General features: G+C 53.0%; 1 protein-coding gene across 3 annotated transcripts in view; it reads right to left on the reverse strand.

Moving 5' to 3' along the window:
- BMP7 (bone morphogenetic protein 7) overlaps positions 1-22,520 on the reverse strand; it is a 93,509-nt gene that overhangs the window by 15,580 nt on the left and 55,409 nt on the right. For all 3 annotated transcript variants that reach the window (XM_089897099.1, XM_022597495.2, XM_089897100.1), the window contains exons 3-4: positions 17,506-17,654; positions 149-346 (exon numbers count right to left, since the gene is read on the reverse strand). In XM_089897099.1, coding sequence (XP_089753225.1) covers positions 149-346; positions 17,506-17,654 — 347 coding nt within the window. The remainder of the gene's footprint in view (positions 1-148; positions 347-17,505; positions 17,655-22,520) is intronic.

Below are 22,520 nucleotides of genomic sequence, written 5' to 3' on the forward strand. Positions count from 1 at the left end.
CTGCTGCATTGGTTCCAGAACCATCTGTCAAGCACATGCGTGGATTCTGAGTCCCACCCCAGCTGGGGTCCCACAGGGGGCCCCCTGTGGGCTCCTCAGGGGCGGGGGGCGGGCGTCCACGTATTAACCCTCCCGCCCCCAGGCGTACCTGCGACGTTGGCCACCCGCAGAGCTTCCTGGTTCTTGGGTGTCTTGGAGCGGTTCTGGCTGCGCTGCTTGCCCCCAGTGGAACGGGTGCTGCGGAGGTGGACCTCGGTGGCCTTGAAGAAGGCCACCATGAAGGGCTGCTTGTTCTGGGGCCCCTGCCGCCCGATCAGGCCTGCCAACTTGGGGTTGATGCTCTGCCCTAGACAGGAAGGAGTCAAATGCACAGAGGAGCGGTTACAGGAGAGGCGGTTAGTGGGAAGGGCTGCACACACTGCGTTTCACCCGAGGCTCGCGATCCATCCGCGCGCCCACCACTCGTCCATCCCAAGTGTGGCCTCAGCTCTGACCCTACACCAGGTTGCTTTAGGAGCTTGGAACACGGTGGGAACCACAGAGAGAAAACTCCCTGGCCCCTGGGTGCGCCCACTGGTGGGGAAGGCGGCCAGGAAACACGCAGGGCAGGGAGCCCGTGGTGATGGTGTGTGGAGACAAACGGAGCAGGGGAGGGGTAGGACGCTGATGTCTGCAGAAGGACTCCAGCTGGTGGAAGTTCCACTCGCATCTCATTGGCCAAATCAGGTCATGTGATCCACCTAAATTCAAAGGGTGGGGTCAGTCCCGCTTGGTGCCCAGGTGGGTGGGAACGGTCACAAGCAGCCCCAGTGACTGCCACCTTCTGCGCGGAGGGACCTCTTGAGCAGAGAGGTGGGTAACAGCGAGGGAGGGAGCCACATGTCAGGGAAGGAGGCAGTGCAAAGGCAAAGGCCCGGAGGTGGCGGGGGCGCAGTGAGAAAACTGGCCTCCTCTTGGAGCAGAGACTAAGGGTGAGAGGGCCGGGGGAGTTCAGGGCAAAAGTGGTGGGCACAGCAGGGGGCAGAAGCAACGCAGGGTCCTGGGGGCATCAGCGAGCCCTTTACCTTTATTCCGTTTACTACCGCAACTTCATGTCCACCCAGAACCTCAGGATGCGACCTTATTTGAAAATAGCATCTTTGTAGATGTAATTAGTTAAGATCATACTGGATTAAGGTGGTTCCTAATCCAATGACTGGTGTCCTTAGAAGGTCACGTGAAGACACGGAGATGCACACGCGCACACACACACACACACACACACACACACACGGCAGCCTTGTGAAGACAGAGCCCAAGGAACACCGACGGCCACCAGAAGCTGGAAGAGGCCAGGAAGGACTCTTCCCTGGCACCTTTGGAAGGAGTGTGGCTCAGGACACCTTGGTTTTGGACTTGCAGCCTCCTGACCGTGACAATAAAGCTCTGCTGCTTTAAGTCCCAGGACACACACCCTGTCTGCATGAAGTGGAAACCACGGGGTGTTGGGCTGAGGAGTGGGCAGCTGGAATTGTTTGTAAAAGACCAACCCAGGCCACTGCTGGAGACTGAACTGCAGGGGGCGAGGCTGGAAGTGCGAGTCTGGGCAGGGGCGACGGAATAGCGCAGGAAGACGTGACAGGCACTGGACGGGGGGCAGTGAGGGCAGAGGCGGCCGGAAACCCTCAGACCCTCGATGGTTCATTTTGAAGTTCATCTTTAGAATTTATTTTATTTTCAGTGTCTTGTTTTGGAATAATTACAGATTCACAGGAAATTGTGATAAAAATGTACAGGGAGGCCCCATGTACCCTTCAGGAGGTGGGGAAACCAAGGCGGAGGGTAGGGGTGGGGAGAAGACCTGGGAAGTGGAGGACAGAGGATAAAACAGTGCGACTGAGCAGCTCCTCTCTGAAATCCCCACCGGACGCACGAGGAAAACGGGCAGGGGACAGCAGGACATCCCAGCCCAGGCCTGGCTCCTGATCTAGGGGGAGAGACAGCCTTGGAGCCAAGACGTGCTCTGGCCCGGGGCCCGCCTTCCTGGGTTCACGCCCCACCTCTGCCACTCAACACACAGATGCTCCTCTCAGCAGAGCTCTGCACGCCGGAAGTGCTCACTAACCACCAGCTAAGGGCAGCGGTCCAGGCCGGAGTGGAGACTGCACCCCGGAGAGAGTGTGTAGCTGGACAAGCAACGTGAGGACTGAGCCCAGATGCCCTGTCTCCACCTGAGAGATCCGGGGAATGCAGCAGAGGCTGTGCACGAGTGCCCGGCGGGGAAGGATCTGGAAGAAGCTTGAACAGGAGGAAGGGGGATGCCGAGAGGATGTGGGGCTCTGGATTCTGGGGGAGAAGGCGGATGAAGCAGTCATAGTGTCCTGTGCTCTGCGGGCGGGTCGAGTGTGACGGGGGCCTAGAACAGGCTACCAGCTCCGGCAACGATGAGACCATTGGCCAGTATATACTTAACATCACATCTGGTGGTGATAAGTATTCCAAAGGAAGGTAAAGCAAGAGGACAAAGAAAGCCCACCTCACTCATGACAAAACAGCTCAGAGAGGCTGAATAACTTGCCCAAGGACACTCAGCTTGGAAGCAGGGAAGCTGGATCTGAACCCAGGTGAGGCTGCTTAACCACAGCAAATATGGTGCCTGCAAGCTGGGTGCGAAGGGTCAGAGGTCAGCGAAAGCAGTGCTTCTGAAGGCCCCGGGCCCATCCACATCTGGAATCAGCTTCACCTGGAGCCCTCCAGACGGGCCAGATGTCCCGAAACCCGGCCTCCCAAGGACCAGATCAGCATTAGGGGGTTCTCTCTGGCTGTTTAACAACAAATGTTTAAAGAGCGAGCTCTTCCACTCACCACTACTTTACCTTGGTCACTTTTAATGCCGGCTTTCCTGCATTCTTTAGCGGGGTTTCCTCGAGTTCACCCATCTATAATTTGAATGATTCTATAAAAGAAACCATTAAAGCCAAGCCCTTAGGAATTGTGTCCCTCCTGGAAGGCTTTTAGGGCAAAATAAAAATGCCTCCCTGAAAACCTGATGCTGTTCCAGATCCAGTAAATCCAAGCACTGGGGGCAGTCGCTGGGCATCTGAGGGAGGGTGTCTGGCTCGCTCTGGCCACTGTCAGGACAGCCACGTCCAGGGACGCACAGCCTCAGCTGAGAAATGGGCAGACAGAAAGGAAAGAAGAGGGTCTCCAGGGGGTTGAAACCCACATCTGCCGCTGACCAGCCTGTGTGGGCTGAGAGAGGGGAAGTCACGTGCTGGGGCCTCCATTTCCTCATCTGTGAAATAGGGATGATGCCATTTGTCTCACCCATGCCCTCTTTTTCTTCCTGCCCAACCCAATTTTTATTTAGGCAGCCGTGCCTTAGAGTGACCCCAGCCTGGCCGTAGAGGGCAGGACCTGCGGCCTTATACGCGGCAACCAACCCTCCAGCTACAGCGACTGGCTCAGGAGTGGGCACATGACCCAATTTAGTCAATGAATGGAGCACAGGTATCCTAGAAGTTTCCAAGTCCAGAGCAGCCCTCTCTTTCCCTGGACAGGATTGAGGGAGGAGGGATGGAGAGAGTCCCAGAAACAGCTACCATCTGGCAACCACGAGTAGACCACATTTCCAAATGGGGCTGACCTGCTGGAGGGAAGAGCAGAGAGACAAACAGACATGTGATCTCTGGTGGTATCACCGAGCCACTGGATCACACCATTCCTGAAGCGGATTCTTGCCCCGGCCAGCCAAACGAATAAACCCCTTTGATTGTTCAGTCCAAGTTGCCATTTTAGGGTCATCCTTGCCCCTTTTTCAGAGGCTGGAGAACTAGGGAACAGGGTAGCAAGCCATCTTGGGCCTGGTAGAGAGCAGGCACTCACAGGGCAGGTTCTCATACTATCACCAAGTATGAGAAAAGATCAGAGCTTTCAAGGTAAAACTGACTGTCACCACAACAGACATTCACCTTCAACAAAAAACAGGGATACGGAAAACTACAGTGAAATATCACTTCGCTCCCACTAAAATGGCTAAAATAAAGGCAGACAAGAGACAAGTATTGTTGAGGATGTGGAGAGAGTGGAACCCTCTTACACTGCTGATGGGGTTATAAAAATGCCACAGATGTTTCGGAAGACGGTTTGGCAATTCCTCAAAGAGTTAAACGGAGAGCTCTCATTCGACCCAGCAATTCCATCCCTAAGTACATACCCAAGACAACTAAAAACATAGGTTCATAAGTGCTCACAGCAGCATTATTCATAATAGCCAGAACGTGGAAACAACCCAAGTGTCCATTAGCTAATGAGTGGCTAAACAAAACATGGTGTATCCATACAACGGAATATTATTCTCCAGAAAAAGAAATGAAGTACGGATCCATGTTACAACATGTATGAACTTTGAAAACATTATGCTACGTGAAAGAAACCAGTCACAAAACATCCCATGTTGTATGATTTCCAGAATAGGTAAATCCATAGAAACAGAAAGTAGATTAGTGGTTGCCAGGGCCCAGGAGAGGGAAGGGAATGGGGGGAGTGCTAATGGATAGCAAGTCTCTTCTGGGGATGAGGGAAATATTCTGGCATTGTTTAGTGGGATGGCTGCACAACAAGGCGAATGTACTAGAAAGTACCAGACGGTACACTTTAAGATGGTGAATTCCATGTATGTGAACTATATCTTAACTTTTGAAGTACATGAATTACAAAAAAAAAAAAAAAAAAAAAAAAAAAAAAAACAGGAGTAGGGATGACCCATCAACCAAACCCCGGGGGATAGTTTTTGTTAATAAACAGTGTAAGGATGTCCGTCATAGTGCCCGGCACTCGTGGGCTCCTGATGACCGTTTACTAAATGAACAAACGTCTCCTGTGCCAACAGTGGGCTGAGAGCTCACAGCCCAGCCAGCCCTCTCCACGGCCCCACGGGGCAGACATCGTGATGTCACTTGTCAAAGAGGAACAAGCTCCCGCGATAAAGGCCTTGCAGCGGGTCAGTGGTGGAGCCAGTATTCGAACCCTGTTCTGCTGGAAGCCAGAGTCTGAGCTCTCAGCGTCACACCAGTGTGTCCTGGGCTGCCCCACGTGCTAAAAAGGGGTCAAGGTTCCCCAACACAGGGTGGGAGCGGCATGTGAGCTCGGAGGCTCCCCTGGCCCAGGACCGCATCTCAAAGAGCCACCTGGAGGTGGAGAGGAGACAGCTTTCTCCCAGGCTGGTCTTCACCTCCCTGGTATTCCTTGAAATGTCAACTATGCGACCACGGTCATTTGGAAGAATGTGGAAAGAAGGACCCTGAACTGAGTTCATCCCCCCGGCTTCCTATTGGGGTGGGAGGGTTATAAAAACTCTGCCTGGTGTCTGCAACCGGAGCAAACTGCAGAGAAGAGAGTGGGCCCTGCCGTTCACAGCCCATTTGGGGTTCTAGAAGATGCACTGACCTCCCAGCCATCCCCGGACACCAGGACTGGCTGCAGCATCCGCGGGTCCCAGTGCAAAGTGGAAATGCAGGACCCCTTGACCTAATGTTATTAAAAATCGCAAGACGGAGACAGCAGAGCATCAAACCCAGCATGGGGTCCTAGTACAGGGTCCTGTGCGGGTCACACACCCGTGAAGCCATTCCCGTCATGCACGTATAGACACACGGAAACACGTGTGTGCAATTCCTCATAACTGAGATGTGTGTCCCTGCTGATTCACATAAACCTGGGTTGGGGGCAACGTACTGTGGGCATCTTCCCTCGTCAATGAAACACATGTTGATCTCGTGTCTTGCGGCTGCAGAGGGGCCTCGCGTCTGGAAATCCCTTTGCCTCATCCTCTTCCGTCCCAGGCTTGAACAAACAACTTGTTTATCCATTTAGCAGTTCAGTCAACAACGATTCATGAAGCCCCCTCTGTGTGCCAGGCACCGTGCCAGGTGCGGGGTGACAGGCCCCAGGAGCTGACCAGAGAGGGAGATGCGCTCAGGGGCAAGGGGGGACCGGTCAGGGGCCGGGTCATGCGGGGCCTCGGTTCATGTTCTAGGTCTGGCAGGGGGACGTGGCCAGAGTTCTGTGATGAGAGGTCCCCTGGGACTGGTGTGTGGCGAACAGATAGGGTGGGGAGAGAGGAAGCCATGTGGAGGTCCAGAAACCAGCCCCATCCCACCACGCCCTCCTCTGGACCCCCGTAACGCTTAGGGCGGCCTCTCGGGGCCCTGCACACACGTCGTCTTCCTCCAAAGGCTCAGCAACTCAGGGCAGGGATGGTCCCCTTCACCCACCGTCCCTGCACAGGTGAGAGCTCTAAGATGGGGCCCAAAGCACGTTCGCCAAGCAGGCGATCGCAAACACAGCCGGCCTCTCCACCTGGCACCAGGCGTTTGGGTTGCTGATCCTCTGGGGTGCCGTCGTGGGCACTGTAGGATGTGCAGCAGCATCCCTGGTTGCTCCCAAAAATGCATCCCCAAAATGTTTCCCGACCTTGCCCAGTGTCCCTGGGAGGCAAAACGTCCCAGGTCGAGAGCCAGCGTAAACGCTTCCTAAAGTAAGGCAGGCAGCAGAGACACGCAAAGATACGTTACTGTGGTCAAGGTTTTCGCTGCGCAACCCACAGACAATGTGGTGCTTTGTTACGACAGGATAATTAAATGAGGGGGTGCGGGCATGAAGTACCAACCAGCCACCTAAACAATTCACTCATCGATTTACGAATATTCCTGGCTCACACGCCCCGAGCCCAGCAAAGCTCTGCGCCCTGGGGGTTACCACGGGGACAAGACAGGTCCAGGCTCTCGTGGGACCGACAGAAGGAAGGGCTGCCAAGTGAGGGGCAGAACATGATACAGTGTGATTCCACATGGGAGAAAAGAAATTTGAAGCATATACCAACAGATGTGGATATGTATATACATAAAGTTTATTTCTGTTTTAATACTCCCACAAAGGGCAGAGAAAGGTTACACTGGGGGAGAAGATGTGTGGGTTAGCTGAGAGAGGAATTCCTTTCCATTTTATGCTGTTACAATATAAAGGCTTCACTTAGCACTTGCAAGTATTTGTTTTGATTATTTGTATTTAAACCTCCAGAGCAAGCCACACTGAATAGGGAGCCAGGCCAAACGTATCAGGCAGAGGGGCTGAGGTGGGTGAATTCATTAATCTAGGCAGGAAGAAAAGATACACGTAATATTTGAACAGAGGTCTGTATCTTCGAAAAAGATTTATATTCTAGACAAGGATTAATAGGTTAAAAAAAACCCTGAAGGTTTGCCCAAGGATGGGATTATCCGATTTTGCAAATAAAAATACCGGATGCCCAGTTAAGTTTGAATTTCAGATAAATGAATAACGTTTGCAATACGTGGGACAAACTTATATTAAGCAATTATTTGTTGTTTATCTGACATTCAAATTTAAGCGTGCATCTGTATTTTATCTGCCAAGAGGTGCTCCTTAAGTCAGGATAGAAAGCCTTTCCTGGCCTGTGATGGTAACTGACCCTGCTACACTGTAGCAACCATGATGGGGTCTCCGGCCCACCCAACAAGCAGGTAATGACTCTGCTGATTTCTTCATCCTTAGGATTCATGGCTTTGCCTCTAGCAGAGTGAGTGCTTTGCTTCTGTTCCTGTTTTCTGGCTTTTCTTAAATCTTAGTTTTCAAATTAACATCTAGTAAAATTGACTTTTATTTGGTGTCCAGATCTGTCTGTTTTAATGCGTGCATAGGTTCATGTTAGCACCACTTCTCTCAGGATACAGAGCGGCTCCTGCGTCCCAAAGAACTCGCTCGTGCTTGCTGCTTTACCTCAGTGCATCCAACCAGGGGTGAGCCCGCCCCCCCCCCTCCACCCCAGGGGACACTGGCAACGTCTGGAGACATTTTTGGTTTTCGCAACTTGGGGCAGGGGTGCTACTGGCATCAAGCGGGTGGAGGCCAGAGATGCTGCTAAACATCCCACAGTGCACAGGACGCACCCCGTCCCAACGCACACACAGAGCACGCCGACAGTGCCGAGGGGGAGAAGCCCTGCTTTCTCAGTCACCCCCTCCCCGACTCCCAGACTCTCAACGACTGACCTGTTCTAATCCCTACAGCTTTGCATTTTCTAGACATTTCATATACATGGACGCACAGTCTTTTGCGTCAGCTTATTTCAACCCGCGTATCTTTGGGATTCACTCGCGGTGCTGCATGTTTCATGGTCCACAGTGGGGATGCACGAAGTTTGGTGACCCAGTCACCTGCCGAAGGACACCCGGGCTGCTTCCAGTGTGCGTAAGCATGAACATCATGACAGACGTTCCCGTACAGGTTTCTGTGTGGACCTACCCTTTCATTTCTGTGACGTGAAGCAGAGGTGAAATCCTTGGTGTGGCCTATTCCCCACAGTCTTCGCACACTCGAGGTGTCCGTCGGTGCTGGAATCAACCCGCCTGCCATCTGGAGAGACCGGGGAGGCTGCAGAGCTGAGCCGGGAAGGTCCGACCCCAGGAGCGCGCCCGCCACCGTGCCCAGCCCCGTCCTGCCTGGCCCTCCTCCACCGAAGCAGGCTGCAAAGGAGACCCTTCCCAGCCCCGTGTGCCGCTCCTTCTAGGATGGGTGCTGCAGGCTCCTCCTAAAGAGGCCGAGAACAGCCTTCATCCGGCCCCTGCTCCCCTCCTCCAGGCTTGGGCACGTGGAGACAGCCACCCGCCAGCGGCGCCACGCAGCCAACACACGCAAGACGGGGGCCGGGGGGGAAGCCCTGCCTGCTGCTCACACTCTAACCGGGGCGATAACAGCCCGCGGGCCAAATCCAGCCACCGCCTGCTTTTGCAAATAAAGTTTTATTGGACATTTCCCTTTCCCTCCAGAGAAAGGGCAATATGCGGAATCAAAAAAGAAAAAGAAGAAGAAGATACAAATGAACTTATTTACAAAACAGAAACAGACTCACAGACTTAGAGAATGAACTTTTACAGTTACGGGGTGGGGCGGGGGAGGGATAGTTAGGGAGTTTGGGATTGACATGTACACACTGCTGTATTGAAAACAGATAACCAACAAGGACCTACCGCGTAACACGGGAACTCTGCTCAATATTATGTAACCACCTAAATGGGAAAAGAATTTGAAAAAGAATAGACACATGATACGTGTGTAACTGAATCACTCTGCTGTACGCCTGAAACCAACGCAACATTGTTAATCAACTCTACTCCAATATAAGATAAAAAGTTAAAAAAGAAGCTTTACTGCAACAGAGCTTTGAACACCCGTGCACACATTTACTGTCCGCTTTAACGCACGTACGTACTGCCGCCATAACGGTCGAGATGAGGAACCTGGCCAGAGAGTGTCTGACCCGCGAAGCTAAAACATTTACTATGTGGCACTTTAGAGAAGGCGTTTGCTGACCTCTGCTCTAACCAACCCCAGATCCACTGAATTCTAGACTTGTAAAGAAAACCATAAAATGTCGCAATGAGATAAGATGCCTTTACCGTCTATTATTTGCCAGTGAACGTATTCCTTGCAGAGAGGGTTCTGCCCGTTGTTGGTTCACAGCGAAGATTATTGAGTGTGTGCTCTGTACCAGGCACTGTGCGGAGCCCACCCCCTGCACTGCTCTCGGGCAGGACTACTGGCCCCACATTTACAGACGGGGAGAGCTGGCTCGAGGCTACGAACTTGACCCCCAAACCTTTGCCGAGGGAAGGTGGATGGAAATGCGGAAAGGAGAGATTGCCCAGGCATGGATGTGGGCAGCCTACGGGGGCCTCCAGGGGTAGGAAGGGTCCACCGAGGCTCTGAGGGGAGGTCCTTCCCAGAGGCAAACCAGGCGGGCAGGGGTGTGGATACAGGACTCTGGGAAGTTGAGCTGAGGACAGGGTCGACCTCGAGCCAGTGCATCGGGCCACCACTGGCAGGCCTGGGTGGCCTGGGCAGAAAGAGCATGCCCAGTCCAGAAGAGCCCTGGAGCAGCCAGGGAGCACAAACGGGGCCTCTTAGGGAAGGAGGGGATGTAACTCGCCCAAGAGAGGGTGGCATCTTGGTTTTCTTGTGGTCTCTCTGTTTTCCAGGGCTAGAGCCATCGGGTGCCCCTAGGAGGCCCACAGCATAAGAATGTTCCTCCTTGATTGTGCAAAACGCATTAATTCCAGCCACTTCTCCTGATGGACCGAGGCCTGAGTGACAAGTGAGAACGCAGTTAATACTTGTGACATCCGCCTGGCCCAGTTACCCAAGGCCACCGCAGCCGCCACTGCCCACCGGCCCTGGAAGGTCCCATCCCAGCCTCTGGGTCACCAGGGCCTCTTCTTTGCTCTCTTGCTTCGGCTTCTGGACGAACAGGATGTGGAGCAACCGCAAGGGCGAAGGCACCTGGGAGCCAGCTGCGCCGTGGGCGGGATCGCTCACCAACCTCGGCTTTATGGAGCTTAGTCTCCGCAGCCTCCGTGGGCGAAGGCTCGCCCCCGGGTCCCGTCTTCAGCTGCCGCGGCCGGCATCACGCTTGCACGGCATACGCCCTCAATCCTTTAAATGCCTCACAATCCCATCTGATCCCATCTGGGATGATCAAGAACAGTGATACGTGCTCTCGTGGGCGCCCTCTTTGCATGCAGACGTCCAGGATGTGCCTGTATCTGCCCTTCTGGAGGGAGAAGAAGGGGCCCTCCTGGTCTTGGAGCTCCGGGGGTGTCGAGCAGCGGCTGGAGGCCCCCAGCAAGGGAGTGTGAGGGGGGAAGCGAGGCCCCCAGGTCGTCTTCTTGAGTCAGAGAGCCAGGGCTGATCGACACCGCGGGCCTCCTGAACCATCAAGTGATTTCTTCTGTGGACAAGGGAGAGGAGGGGGACCCTGTCAACGAGGACAAGATGTTGGAGTCCTCGCCTTGGGAACAAAGGACTAGGTGCTTCTGTATCTGCAAAGACAATGGAGTCTCCAGCCCAAAGCAGTCTTCACCTCCCTGCCGCTTTGGGACGGACAGCGGCACCAGGAACAGTGTGCAGGAAGCCCTCCGGAGCCATTCTCGGAACCTCAGAACTTGTCTTCACGGCCTCATCCCTGACCTTCAGCATATGGTCCCTTCACGGTCTGCCTCTTCCTATGAGAATGTGAGCACAAGCCTTGTCCTATCCAAGCCGTAGCCCTGGTGCCTGCAACAGTCCCAGGTCCATCATAGCTCCACACAAATGTTTGTTGAGTGAATAAATGTGCTTTCAACATGGGCAAAAGGCTCTTGACGGTAGGAAGCCAGTTCTGACCACCAGGTGCTGGGGCTGGGAGGGTTCAGCATTGCTCTGCAGGCTGGGATCCGTCAGGCACCACGGCCAGACCCACAGCACTTTTAGGGGCCTGGGAAAACGTTATAGTGTCTCTTAAAATCAGAAGAAAAAACATGAACTTTTTAGTGTTGGAGAAAATGTTTTCATTTTTAATCCAGCCAGGATTATATTCATCGTTATATCAAGATGGTCATAAACCAAGTTCTAACATTTTTGAATGCAGGGAGGACCCCCTGGCCACTTCTGTGACGCTGGCTCCTCCAGTTAGCCTTGTGGGAAGCCCACTGTCTTCCGGGTCCTTTTTCAAACTCTCTTCGCAGGAAAGGGGATGTGGAGAGAAGAGCCAGGCAGAAACCAGGATGCTATAGGGTCCCAGGCTCTCTGTCTGGATGGCCCAGCCGTGCACCCAGCAGGGGCCTGTTAATTACACACTGCCCCTCAAGGTGTGGCCGCTGGTGACCACATTCCTCGAAGGCTTTCCAGCAACGAGCAAGTCTGGAGTCAGAATCTGCAGCCAAGCCCAGGTCTACCCTGGGAGCAGAGTAACTTTAGTCAAGTTGCTTGGCCTTCTCGGCCTCTGTCTCCTCATCTGTAAGATGCTGGCCATAACAAACGTGCTACCTGGGCAGGGTCATTGTGAGAATTAAACACATCGATAACAGCAATAATAATATCTAACACTCACGAGCATGGACAGGGTGCCGGCCCAGGGCTCAGCACTTTTACATGAATTCACTCTTTTCTTCCTCCCAGCCATAATTATGCCCGAGGAACAGATGAAGGGACAAGGCATCAGGAGGCTGGACCAGCCGTCCCAGATCACACGAGGCCGCCCCGTGGAGCGTCAGGCCATTGGGCGCTGGAGTCGGTGCAGGAGCCGCCAGAATGTCCCCACTCTGGTCCCGGACCGGAACTGAGCACGGGGCCTGGCCGGCAGCGAGGGCGCAGCTCTCACCAGCGCCGCCTACACAGCCCCCTTGCCAGCTGGCAAGCCCTCCACACTGGTGTCAGGTCCCCTCTGTTCAGGGTGCCTCTTCTCCCCTCTCCCACTGCCCTGGGGGTTCAGGGGGGCGCAGTCTGTGTGGCTTGGGAGGTGGAGGGGCTGCCTCTCCTCTTGTCCTCTGTACAAGGAAAGACAGCAGACGCCAGCCCTCCTTCCCGCGGCGTCCTGTCCTCGGAGATGAGATGAGGCTCCCTACTGGGCTCCTGACGAGCCCCAGGTGCCCGGGGAGTTTATGGGCTTCTCCCCACACAGGCTTGCCGGCTGGCGGAGGCCTCAGCTGTGCCGCTCCGCTCCGCTCTAAGGGGCGACCAACAGGAGGGCCGCAGCTGGAGGAAGAGGGAACAGAACAGACACGCGCTTCCTGGGTGGTCTCAGGCAGCGTGTGGAGACCCGGTGAGCCGGGGCTCACCTCACGCCCCACCAAACATCAGGAGAGAGGGTCTGTGACGTCTGTGCCTCACTAAGCAAGCTGGTCCGAATTACTATCATCAACACGCCCATTGTATGGGTGGGGAAACTGAGGCCCGGAGGTGACCTGACTGCATATTCTGGCAGGTGCCCAGTGGCTGCAAGATGCTGTACCCCGACTCAGTGCCCCATCTCCTCCCCTCCCAGATGGGGCACTGGGAGCTGGGCACGGGTGCCACGCCCTGAAACCCCGTCTTCTCCAGGTGCTGTCGGAGTTTATGTTAATGCTAGTAGGTGGTCCCAGAGCAGGGGCCAGGCTGCCCCTACAGGCAACACAGGGCTGGCACACAGTGTGTGTGCCTCAGCCTGCCCATCAAATGCACCCCAGAATCCACAGACTCCCCAGCAGGCCCTGCTGGTCTTTCACCTGTGTGGGCATCCAACGTGAAAAGGTTCTGACCCAGGTTTAGAGCTGAATGGAGTTGGCCAGCCCAGGCACCATCTTATAAACAGGGTACCCCAAAACATGGGGCGGGGTGTTATCACTGGGCCAGACCCCAAGTTAGAAGGAGCCTGTGAGAAAAGGCAGATTCTTGGGCCCATCCCTGGGGAATCGCCATCAGTGGGTCTGGGGGCGGAGCCCGGGAATCTGTATGCTCAACGTGCCACCCAGGGGGGCTGTGATGGACAACACGTGGGAGAAACACCATGGAGGGAAACGAGTTCCCAGCCAGGAGCCTGTGGTCTCAGAAATGCTGGGCTCACTTGCTTCTTATCTCATCCCCCCAAAGATGCAAAAACTCATACCCTCAGTTGGCCATTGAATACTTTCCTCCTCCCTGACGGTCTGGGTGGGTGGTCCTTCCCTGACCCAGGCAGCCAGCCTAAACTTGCTGTGTCGGCGTGCACAGCACCTGGACAGGCCGGGTCTCAGGGCGGCAGCATCCATGCCCAGCCCCCACGGCCCCATTTAGGAGGGGAGGAGATGGGGCATCAAGTCTGGGGCATGGCGTCTAAGCCTTACCCTGGCTCTAGGCAGCATCCTGCGGCCACTAGGCTACGCTCCCCTGGATGGAGAGGGGTCCCCAGGCCTCAGCACCTCTCAGGGGCCCCAGTTTCGTCACCTGTCCCTCGGGGATGTTAATGATAGCACCTACCCCGCTGGTAATGGTGAGGATCACATGAGACAATGGCAGAAAGCACTTACTTTGTGCTTAGCAGCTACCACATGTTAAGCAATTAAGCTCTTCACTTGCATGAGCTCATCTAATCCTTTGCAACCACCCTGGGAGGTGGAAACTATTATTAACCCCATTTTCCAGATGAGGGACATTAAGTGACTCACCCTGCGTCATGTGGCTAGAAACAGCAGAGCTGGGACTTGAACCTGGGGAGTCTGGCCAGCTCCTGAGCCCAAGCCCATGTAACCATGAGGCTGTGCCACGTCAATAAACACTGAGCCTCAGCCACAGGTTGGGGGGGAGCAGACGCTAGAGGCAAAAGGGGGACAAAGGCCCTGACTGTGGGGGAGAAAGGGGATGGCAGGCCTGGGTTGAGTGTCACTTAAGAGAAAAACCAAACCTGTTGCCACGCTGAGCCAGAAGGGCAGGCAGGATAAAGGAGCACGTGACCCGTTGGATCAAGTTGGCAGGCCAAGCCAACACCCACAAGTTCAGGGAAATGGTCACTCTGAAAAGGTCAATCAAGTCTCCCTTAGCCTCATTTGTGCCTCATCTCCACTGTGTTCCACAGGGGCTTTTAAGGACAAGCAAGAGTTGAATGATTCTATCGCCAAATAAGTTTGGAATTCTTCTATGCCGTATACCCTATCAGGAGATTGACAATGGACATCAGCAAAATAAAGGCTCTGATAAGTCCTGCAGTGAAGCCCGTTTAGTTTATCCAACCTAGCATTTCTTGCACTTAACTGATCATGACTCTTCACGGAACACAGTTTGAGAAATTCTGGTATACAGCAGGGGCTGCAAACTCCTTCTGTAAATAGTATTTCTAAAAATAATATTTTCAGCTTTGTGGGCCATAGCGGCTCTGTTACAACTGCTCAACTCCGCTGCTGCAGCACAAAAGCAGGACCAGGTGATACGTAAACAAGCAAGTGTGACTGTGTACTAACACAACTTTATTTATGGACACCAAAATGTGAATTTCCTATAATTCCATGTGTCACAAAATATTCTTCTTTTTAAAATTTTTCTTAGCCATTTAAAATTTTGAAAACTATCCTTAGCTCACAGGCACCCAAAAACAGTCTGGAGGCTGAATTTGGTCCACCGTGCATAGTTTGCCAACCCAGTATAGAGCAATGGGAAACTCCAGCATCTTCTAGGACCTCACTATAAAGTGTCAGGGGCATGAAAAGGGGAAGGTCTGGGGGGCTGGGGAGCCTGGGGGAGACCATCAGTAGAAAGAAGACTGGAGAGAAGACAAGTGTGGTCCTAAACTCTGTGGCGCCCTCCCACACAGCATGTGACCTTAGGCGGATAATTCTGGGGAAGAAATTATAAAATTTATTTACATTTTCCAAATCCACTTGGCCAAACCCCAGCATTAACCACAGTAAAAAGAAGAACTAAAAGCTGGAACAACATCTGCAGCTCAAATCACAAAGGGCAAAATGTCCCTAAAATATAAAGCAGAAAAAGACCGACACCCTATGCGAGCAATGGGCAGAGGAGACAGAGGTTCCCAGGGAGGAAACTGCAAACGGCGTATTCGAGAAAGGGCTCAGCCTCGCACAGAGGAGAGAAAAGCAAAGCAAAACTACAAGATCCCACGCATCATCTATCGGATTAGCAAAGACAGGTACATTTGAGAGGCTGTCCCGACAAAGAAGGGGACACGGGTGCCCGCGTGCATTGCTGGTGGGGGCGCAAATGGAAAGACCTCTCCGGAGGGTAAATTGGCAATACCGATCAAAACTACAAACAGGGACTTCCCTGGGGGTCCAGTGGGTAAGACTCCGCGCTCCCAAAGCAGGGGGCCCGGGTTCGATCCCTGGTCGGGGAATTAGATCCCACACACGTGCCATAACGAAGAGCCTGTGTGCCGCAACTAAAAGATCCTGTGTGCCGCCTAAACAAATAAATAAAATATTAAAAAAAAAAAAAAAAAAAAACGACAGACATGCCACTTTCAGGAATTGTTCCTAGACCTACACCTACTCAAGTGTCCAAGGACACGTGCGCTGAGGTTCTCCGCTGCAGCCCTGTTTATAGGAGCGGAAGATGGAAAAACCCTAGACGTCCATCCCGGGTGGACTGGATGAGTTACTCTTGGTGGTAGTAAAACAACAAAAACGACGACGACAACTCCTCCTCTCATTTAGGGCATGTGTATTATGAGCCGGGTCCTGTTCTCAGCCCTCACTACTTAAGGCACTGTCCAGGGACCAGCAGCTTCTGCATCACTTGGGGGCTGTTTGGACCACAGCCTCCCATCCGCCCCAGACCTGCTGAAACAGAATCTGCACTTTCACAAGAGTCCCAGGGAATTCCTTTGTACCTTAGGGCATTATTTTTAAAACTCTTCCTGTATCAACTCACTCATTCTCAGAACAACCCAATAGCCCAGGCTCTCTTATTACCCAAGGGTTGGAGGCGAGGAGTGCAGGCTCTGGGACGTTAGCGAAGTTGTCCAAAAAGTCACACAGCGGGTGAGCGGCAGAGCTGCATCCACTCCACATGTATACAAAAACACAACAGTCTCTAAAGACTAAGGAAGTTCTTTAACAGTGGAAAAAAGACCAACCTCCAAGATACGTTGTCCGGTGAAGAAAGCAAAGTGAAGAACACTGTATATACTATGATAGTATTTGTGGGAGGAAAAAAAAAAGGACAGCAGAATCTATATGTAATTGCTTAGATACCCAGAAGGCATCTCTGATCAGAAAGACACCAATAACATGGAGATAGCTGCCGCTGGGAGGTGGAACTCAGCAGCTGGAGGAAGGAGGTCAGAGGGAAACTACTCACTATTGCACACGGCTGTAACTTTTGAATTTTGAGCCAGGCACATGTATTACCTATTCTAAAATAATTCTTCTGTAAACTGGTGTAAGGAAGAAGTTACCCACACCCTAAAGGCATCCCCACTTAATAAGAAATACGCTTTGGGGAAGGAGAAATCGGCACAGCCGGGCCCGACCCTAGTCCCGCACGTGCTCTCCTGTCTGCCCTTCTCAGAAAAGATGGGCGTGGGGGGCGGGGGAGGGGCTGGGGGAGGGCGGGCGGACAGCGCATTCTCCAAGTATCTGGGACTCAGCACCGCGTTCAATCTCTTGGAAGACGGTAATGCCTCGTATCAGTGCGGTGGTCCTTAACTGGGGCAACTGTGCCCGCATGGGACACTTGGCAACGTCTGGAGACGTTTTTTGGGTGTCACAAGTGGAAGAGGCTATCTATGTATCTAGTGGGTAGAGGCCAGGGATACTGTTAAACATCCAACAACGCCCAGGACACCTGAGTTTGAGGAGCCTGCATCAGCACGTTCTATGTTCGGGCATCACCGGAGGCTCAGCTAAAGCGCAGGTTCTGACGCCGCGGGCCTGGGACGGGCCAGAGAGTCTGCATTTCGAATAGGGGGAGGCCACCCACGCTGCTGTGAGCCACGAGGCCTCACCCAACCCAGCTCTGGCCAACTGTGTAACCATCTTATACAAGAGAGGCAGGGACTGCTTTCACTGTGGATCGGAACGCTGGGCAGTAAATACTGATGGCGGAGGGGCAGGGGAAGCCTGGTCCCGATGGAGACGAGCACGTGGACTGCCGAGGTCCTCCTCGAGTCCACGGCTGCGGGCCGCACCGGCACGAGCTGGGGTGCTGGCGGGCACTTACCATCCAGAGTCTCCACCGAGAGCTGCAGGCCCAGGTTGTGCCGTGGGTTGACCACCCAGTGGTTGCTGGTGGCCGTGATGTCGAACACCAGCCAGCCCTCCTCCGAGGCCCAGAGGGTGCGGCTGTCGAGCAGAAACAGGTCTGACTCCCTGCAAGAGAGGAGAGAGACACAGGCTCCGGGTCAGCAGGTCATGGTTCGGTCCCCGCCCCCCGTCAGCCAGCCAGCCACTGATGGACAGGAGGACCTTGTGAGGCAGGGGAGCTGGCAGGAGGTCTGCCAGTCCCCCCAAAGTGGGTTCATCAGACCAAGATCCAGCCATGGAGACCCCCAGGTAGCAGCCGTGGTGGGGAGACAGAGTGCAGAAGAGGTGTAAAGAGATACGTGCAGGAGACAGACGCACCGCTACGAGACAGATGCGCCCTTCAGATTCATTAGGGGGGATGCCAGTGAGACAGAGCACAGGAAGGCAGCAATTACACAGCCTCTGTGATGCCGGAAGTTTCAGGAAACAGAAGTGCCCTTTCGTTGGCTTATTCACCACTTGCCAGGCGCTGTCCCCAGTGTGGTACGCACATTCTCATTCAGTTCTCACAACCCTAAGTTGCGGGAGTACTATCATCTCCGATGAATCCATGGTAAAACCATGACATGCCCAAGGTCATTTAGCCGGGAAGTTGCTAGCCTGGGGGTTGGAGCCCAGGCAGCTGAGCACCAGTGCAAACGCTCCTCATTTCCACACTGTGCAACTTCTTCATGAGCCCACCACGTGTTAGGAGGTGGACCCCCCCATGCAGACTGACATCATTAATAGAGGGAGTCCTTTAATTCTCTCTTCCTCAGATTTGTAGTAGCAAAATGGGTAAAACCACAATTGACCTTGTAGTGGATGGAGGATGGATGGATGGATGGATGGATGGAGAGATGGATGGATGGATGGATGGATGGATGGATAGATGGAAGATGGATGGATAGATGGATGGATGGACAGAAGGATGGATGGATGGATTTTTACATTCCTAGGTAGTAGAATTCTAGTATGTAAGATATCTTAATGTCTCTTTTGCACTTTTAATTATAAGGATTCAAAGTTTAAATATTCTGAGTCCTTCGATAGTCAGTTAGGATACCTGAGCTCCTACACTGTACCAGGCTGTGGGTACAATGATGAACAGCACCCAACCAGCTCCTGCCCCAGGGTACTGACAGTTTCTATCGTACCTGGAGGGATCTAATTTTCCTGGGAATTAAGGTGAATTTTCTCTGCTCACACCTTATCAGATGTATCAACTACTGATTGAGCACTTACCACCTGCCAAGCCCTGGGTTGCACTGCCTGCCCAGATCATGTCACTGAGTTCCTACAATGACTCTCTGAGGTGGGTAATATTAACTGTACCACTGTGTGGGTCCCAGAACTGAGGCTCAGAAAGGCAAAGATGCTAGCGCAGGGTTACGCTGCTAGCACACAGCTGAGGCAGGACTGGAAGCCCACCGGGCCCCCTGGGAGGCTTGCAACCGTACAAGAAGAGAAGGTCTTCTGGACGCTGCCTTTGCTCAAGTGTAGCTGTCATCATTTCAGAGCCTTTGGCGAATTAAACCCATTGTATATAACTCACTAAGCCCTCGGCCGAAGCGAGCGGCAGATACCCGCTCCTTGAGATGAGGCACGATCTCCCTATTGACCCCATCCCCCGCTCTCTCTCCTAAAAACTAGGGCTGACCACCCTCTTCATCTTTCCTGTGTGGTCTGCAGACCTCCAAGTTGGTGATGTCTCTGTTGCATCATAACACATTAGACACTTACCAAGCATATTAAAATGTATGAGACTCAGAGAAGGCATGCATGCAGAAAACAAACTGGTAATGTTACCCAGTGTCTCAAATGTACTTTCACTCGGAACCCAGTGGAAATGCACCGGGAGATTAACAGGTCACTCAGAGAAGTCTACACAGGTTGGAGAAGCAGGCTCAGAAGCAGACAGGAGCCAAGACAGGTGTGAGGGTGCAGGGCTGTCTCATCAAGGCACAGTTTTGGGGAGTGAGGGAATGAATTTGAGCTGTATTTCCCTCTTTGACTCTCTCCATCCAAACGTCTGAGGGCAGAGGATCTAGTTGGCCTCGTCAAGTCCCTGCCCCGCCCTTGGCCACGGGAGGGCTGAGGACTCCACGGTGACCGGGACCACAAGATGGAAACAGGGGTTATCCCCACCTCACGCCCCCCAAAATCCCACTTTTTAAGTGATACTCAGTAATCGCCGGAGCCCAATTCAGAAAATGCTGAATTATATTATGCCACACGTGTGAATGAGATACGACTTCTGATCGTACGGCCGGCAGAACGGAGCCGCACTACAAGACAGTGCATGGTCTCTTGACCAGCCAAACCGCAGTCCCTTGTGACTGCAGGACACTTGCTGCCTCTGTAATACAGAGACATCAGAGGGGCAAGGACGTCTTTTTAGAGCCACCGAATATTTTGAGGACACTCACTTTCATGGCCAAACTGAATTAAAATAACGAGACAATCTTTCATGACCCGTTTACTTCTACTTCTTCCCAGTGCCTTTTCAGAGGCAGTTTCAGAACTGACTTGGGGGGACGTCCACACAGATTTTAAACTTCCAAACAAGAATTTCCACTGTCTTCATCTCCAATCTGCCTTGATGGCTTTCCTGGCTATGGAGATACCAAGACTGTCGACGAACCAGTTCGCTGCTCTAGATAATTAACAGATGAGAGAAGAAGCACCACTCCGAATCCAAACAACTCCCTCACTCGCTCAGGCTCCCAGGGCCCCGGTAGGAAGCCTCTACAGCACAGCACAAGTCACAGACCTGGGTGGCAACTTCGCTGGAAAATTATTTGCCAGAAGATGTGACCAGATATCTGGATAGGCCCTGATGGACAGGGAATGGAATTGGGCCTTTGAACAGTGAACGCCTTGCCAAACGGTACTACACGTTCTCTTATTACAGCCAGGACACCGAGGGCCAGATGTTACAGGCGAGCGTTGACTCATCGTGAATCAACATGTGTGCGTGTGCGGACTCCCTCTCCTGAGCCCTAGTTCGCAGTTCGTTCCGGGCTTGCTGGGAAGAGCCAAACCTTCGTGGAAGGCATCGGGACAGGAAAGCCCTGTCGAGGCGGGAGGAGTGAGATGCTAACACAGACTCTGCTTCGAGACAGAAAGCCCAGCCCCAGGTTGGCCGCGTGAACGGGACAAGGGAGCAATTACCCAGCAGCTGCGTCCGGACTGCTGGGAAAGTGGGAATGCCTCACTGCCACCTCCAGCATCTTATTCGAACACAATGGTTCTTACAACTGGGAGGAACCAACAAGCCCTTTGTGATGTTTTTATTTACCATGAACATACTGGCCTCCCTGACGAGCCCAGGTGACAGCAGAGGCAGAACGGCTCAGGGTGGGAGCCCCGGGGAACCTAAATGCACTCCTTCCCCTTTCCCACTGCTAAGAATCTAGGTACTTTCCACGCACCAGCTCCCTGATCTCCAACAGTCAGGTTATTGTTCCCATTTTATAGATGAGGGAAGTGAGGTTCAGAGAGGGGAAGCCCACTGCCCACATCGATAAACATCCTGACAGAACCAGGATACAGCGCCGGAAGCGTGACCTGAGAACTTGGTACTTAAGCCCCATCACCTCCTTAACTCACCCTCTGGCCAAGGTACAAGAGACCCAGGAGGTTGTTCAATGCTGCATGATGCGTGTTATTGTCACAACATTGTGTGGAGTAGAGAAAATACTAGAGGGGGGATGACGTCCAGGGAGCAGGGAAAAGAGAAGGCAAGTAGGGCAAGCTAGCTCATTCCAGAGCCTCCCTTTCCTCCTCTGTAAAATGGAGAGAACGCCCCCTTCTTCAGCAGCTGGGGAAGCCGACTGAAGACTAGCCTATCCCAAGGCTCCTGGAGCAACGCCGTAATTACTACAAGTCATGTAAGTGCTGGGGTACACTCCCTGTTGGACAGTAGGAAATTCTGGGATGGGAGCTTTATCTATCTTGGTCCCAGTCATTACATGACTGCCCAAGATCCATGGAACAACAGACCACATATCCACTCAAACAATGTTCGCCTTGGACGCCAGCGCTCATCAGACAAGGGTCTCCGGGTGTTCGCAGTCGGGAGATTTTCTGCAAATACGGCCGTCAACGGTTCCTCCCCTCCCTCCCCACATGCAGCTCTCTCATAAATCGGGGAGGTCTGCTCCACCTCTGACGTCTGCGCTGACCACCTGACTTGCCGTGGACTCAGTGGCAGGGAGGCCCTGCCATGTCCAGGAGGAAGACGGAAGAGGCTTAGCAGCTCTGCTTCTGCAGCCCACTGCACTGGCAACTCTGACTCCTTTGCGGGAGAGATGACATGGAAGGGGAAGGGGCAGAGGCTGCGGAGGAGGGGGGTCTATAAGGGGAGAGAGAGAAAAGCCAAGCCAGCCCTCAGCAGACATGCCGTCCAGGGTGTTCCAGCCCCAGCCAAGCTCTCAGCTTCACCAGGGACTACAGCAGACGCTACCAAGAGTAGAAAAACTGCCCAGCTGAGCCCTGCCCAAATTCCTGAGCAATTAAATGATTGTTGTTTTAGCCACTGTGTTGTAGGTGGTTTGTTCACCACGGAGATAGAACCCAAACAACAGTCACACTGTTTAGAACAGAAAAACTGAAAACGAACCATCTACTGAGAGGGACGGGTAAAAACAGAGGGTGTATCCAAGCGCTACACAGCTGCGTCAAAGGACCATATAAACCCATACTTCTTGACAAGAGGGAAACACGGTATTAAGTAAAAAGGTGTCATAAAACAGGATGTGTAGTATGCAAATTTCTGGAAAAATACAATATGCTAAGATTGGTTAAAAAAAAAAAAGGAAATAGAAAATTTGAGTCACCCAACATGCACTAACAAATTGAAATAAAAGGCCTTTCCCCACACCCAGATGGTTTTATACTGTATATTTGCCATATTATCAAGAGATAATTCCTTCTGGACTTCCTGGTGGC

This window comes from Delphinapterus leucas, chromosome 15 (genome assembly GCF_059928025.1).
Source record: "Delphinapterus leucas isolate spDelLeu-1000000601 "Yukka" chromosome 15, BTC_Dleu_Yukka2, whole genome shotgun sequence".
NCBI lineage: Eukaryota > Metazoa > Chordata > Mammalia > Artiodactyla > Monodontidae > Delphinapterus > Delphinapterus leucas.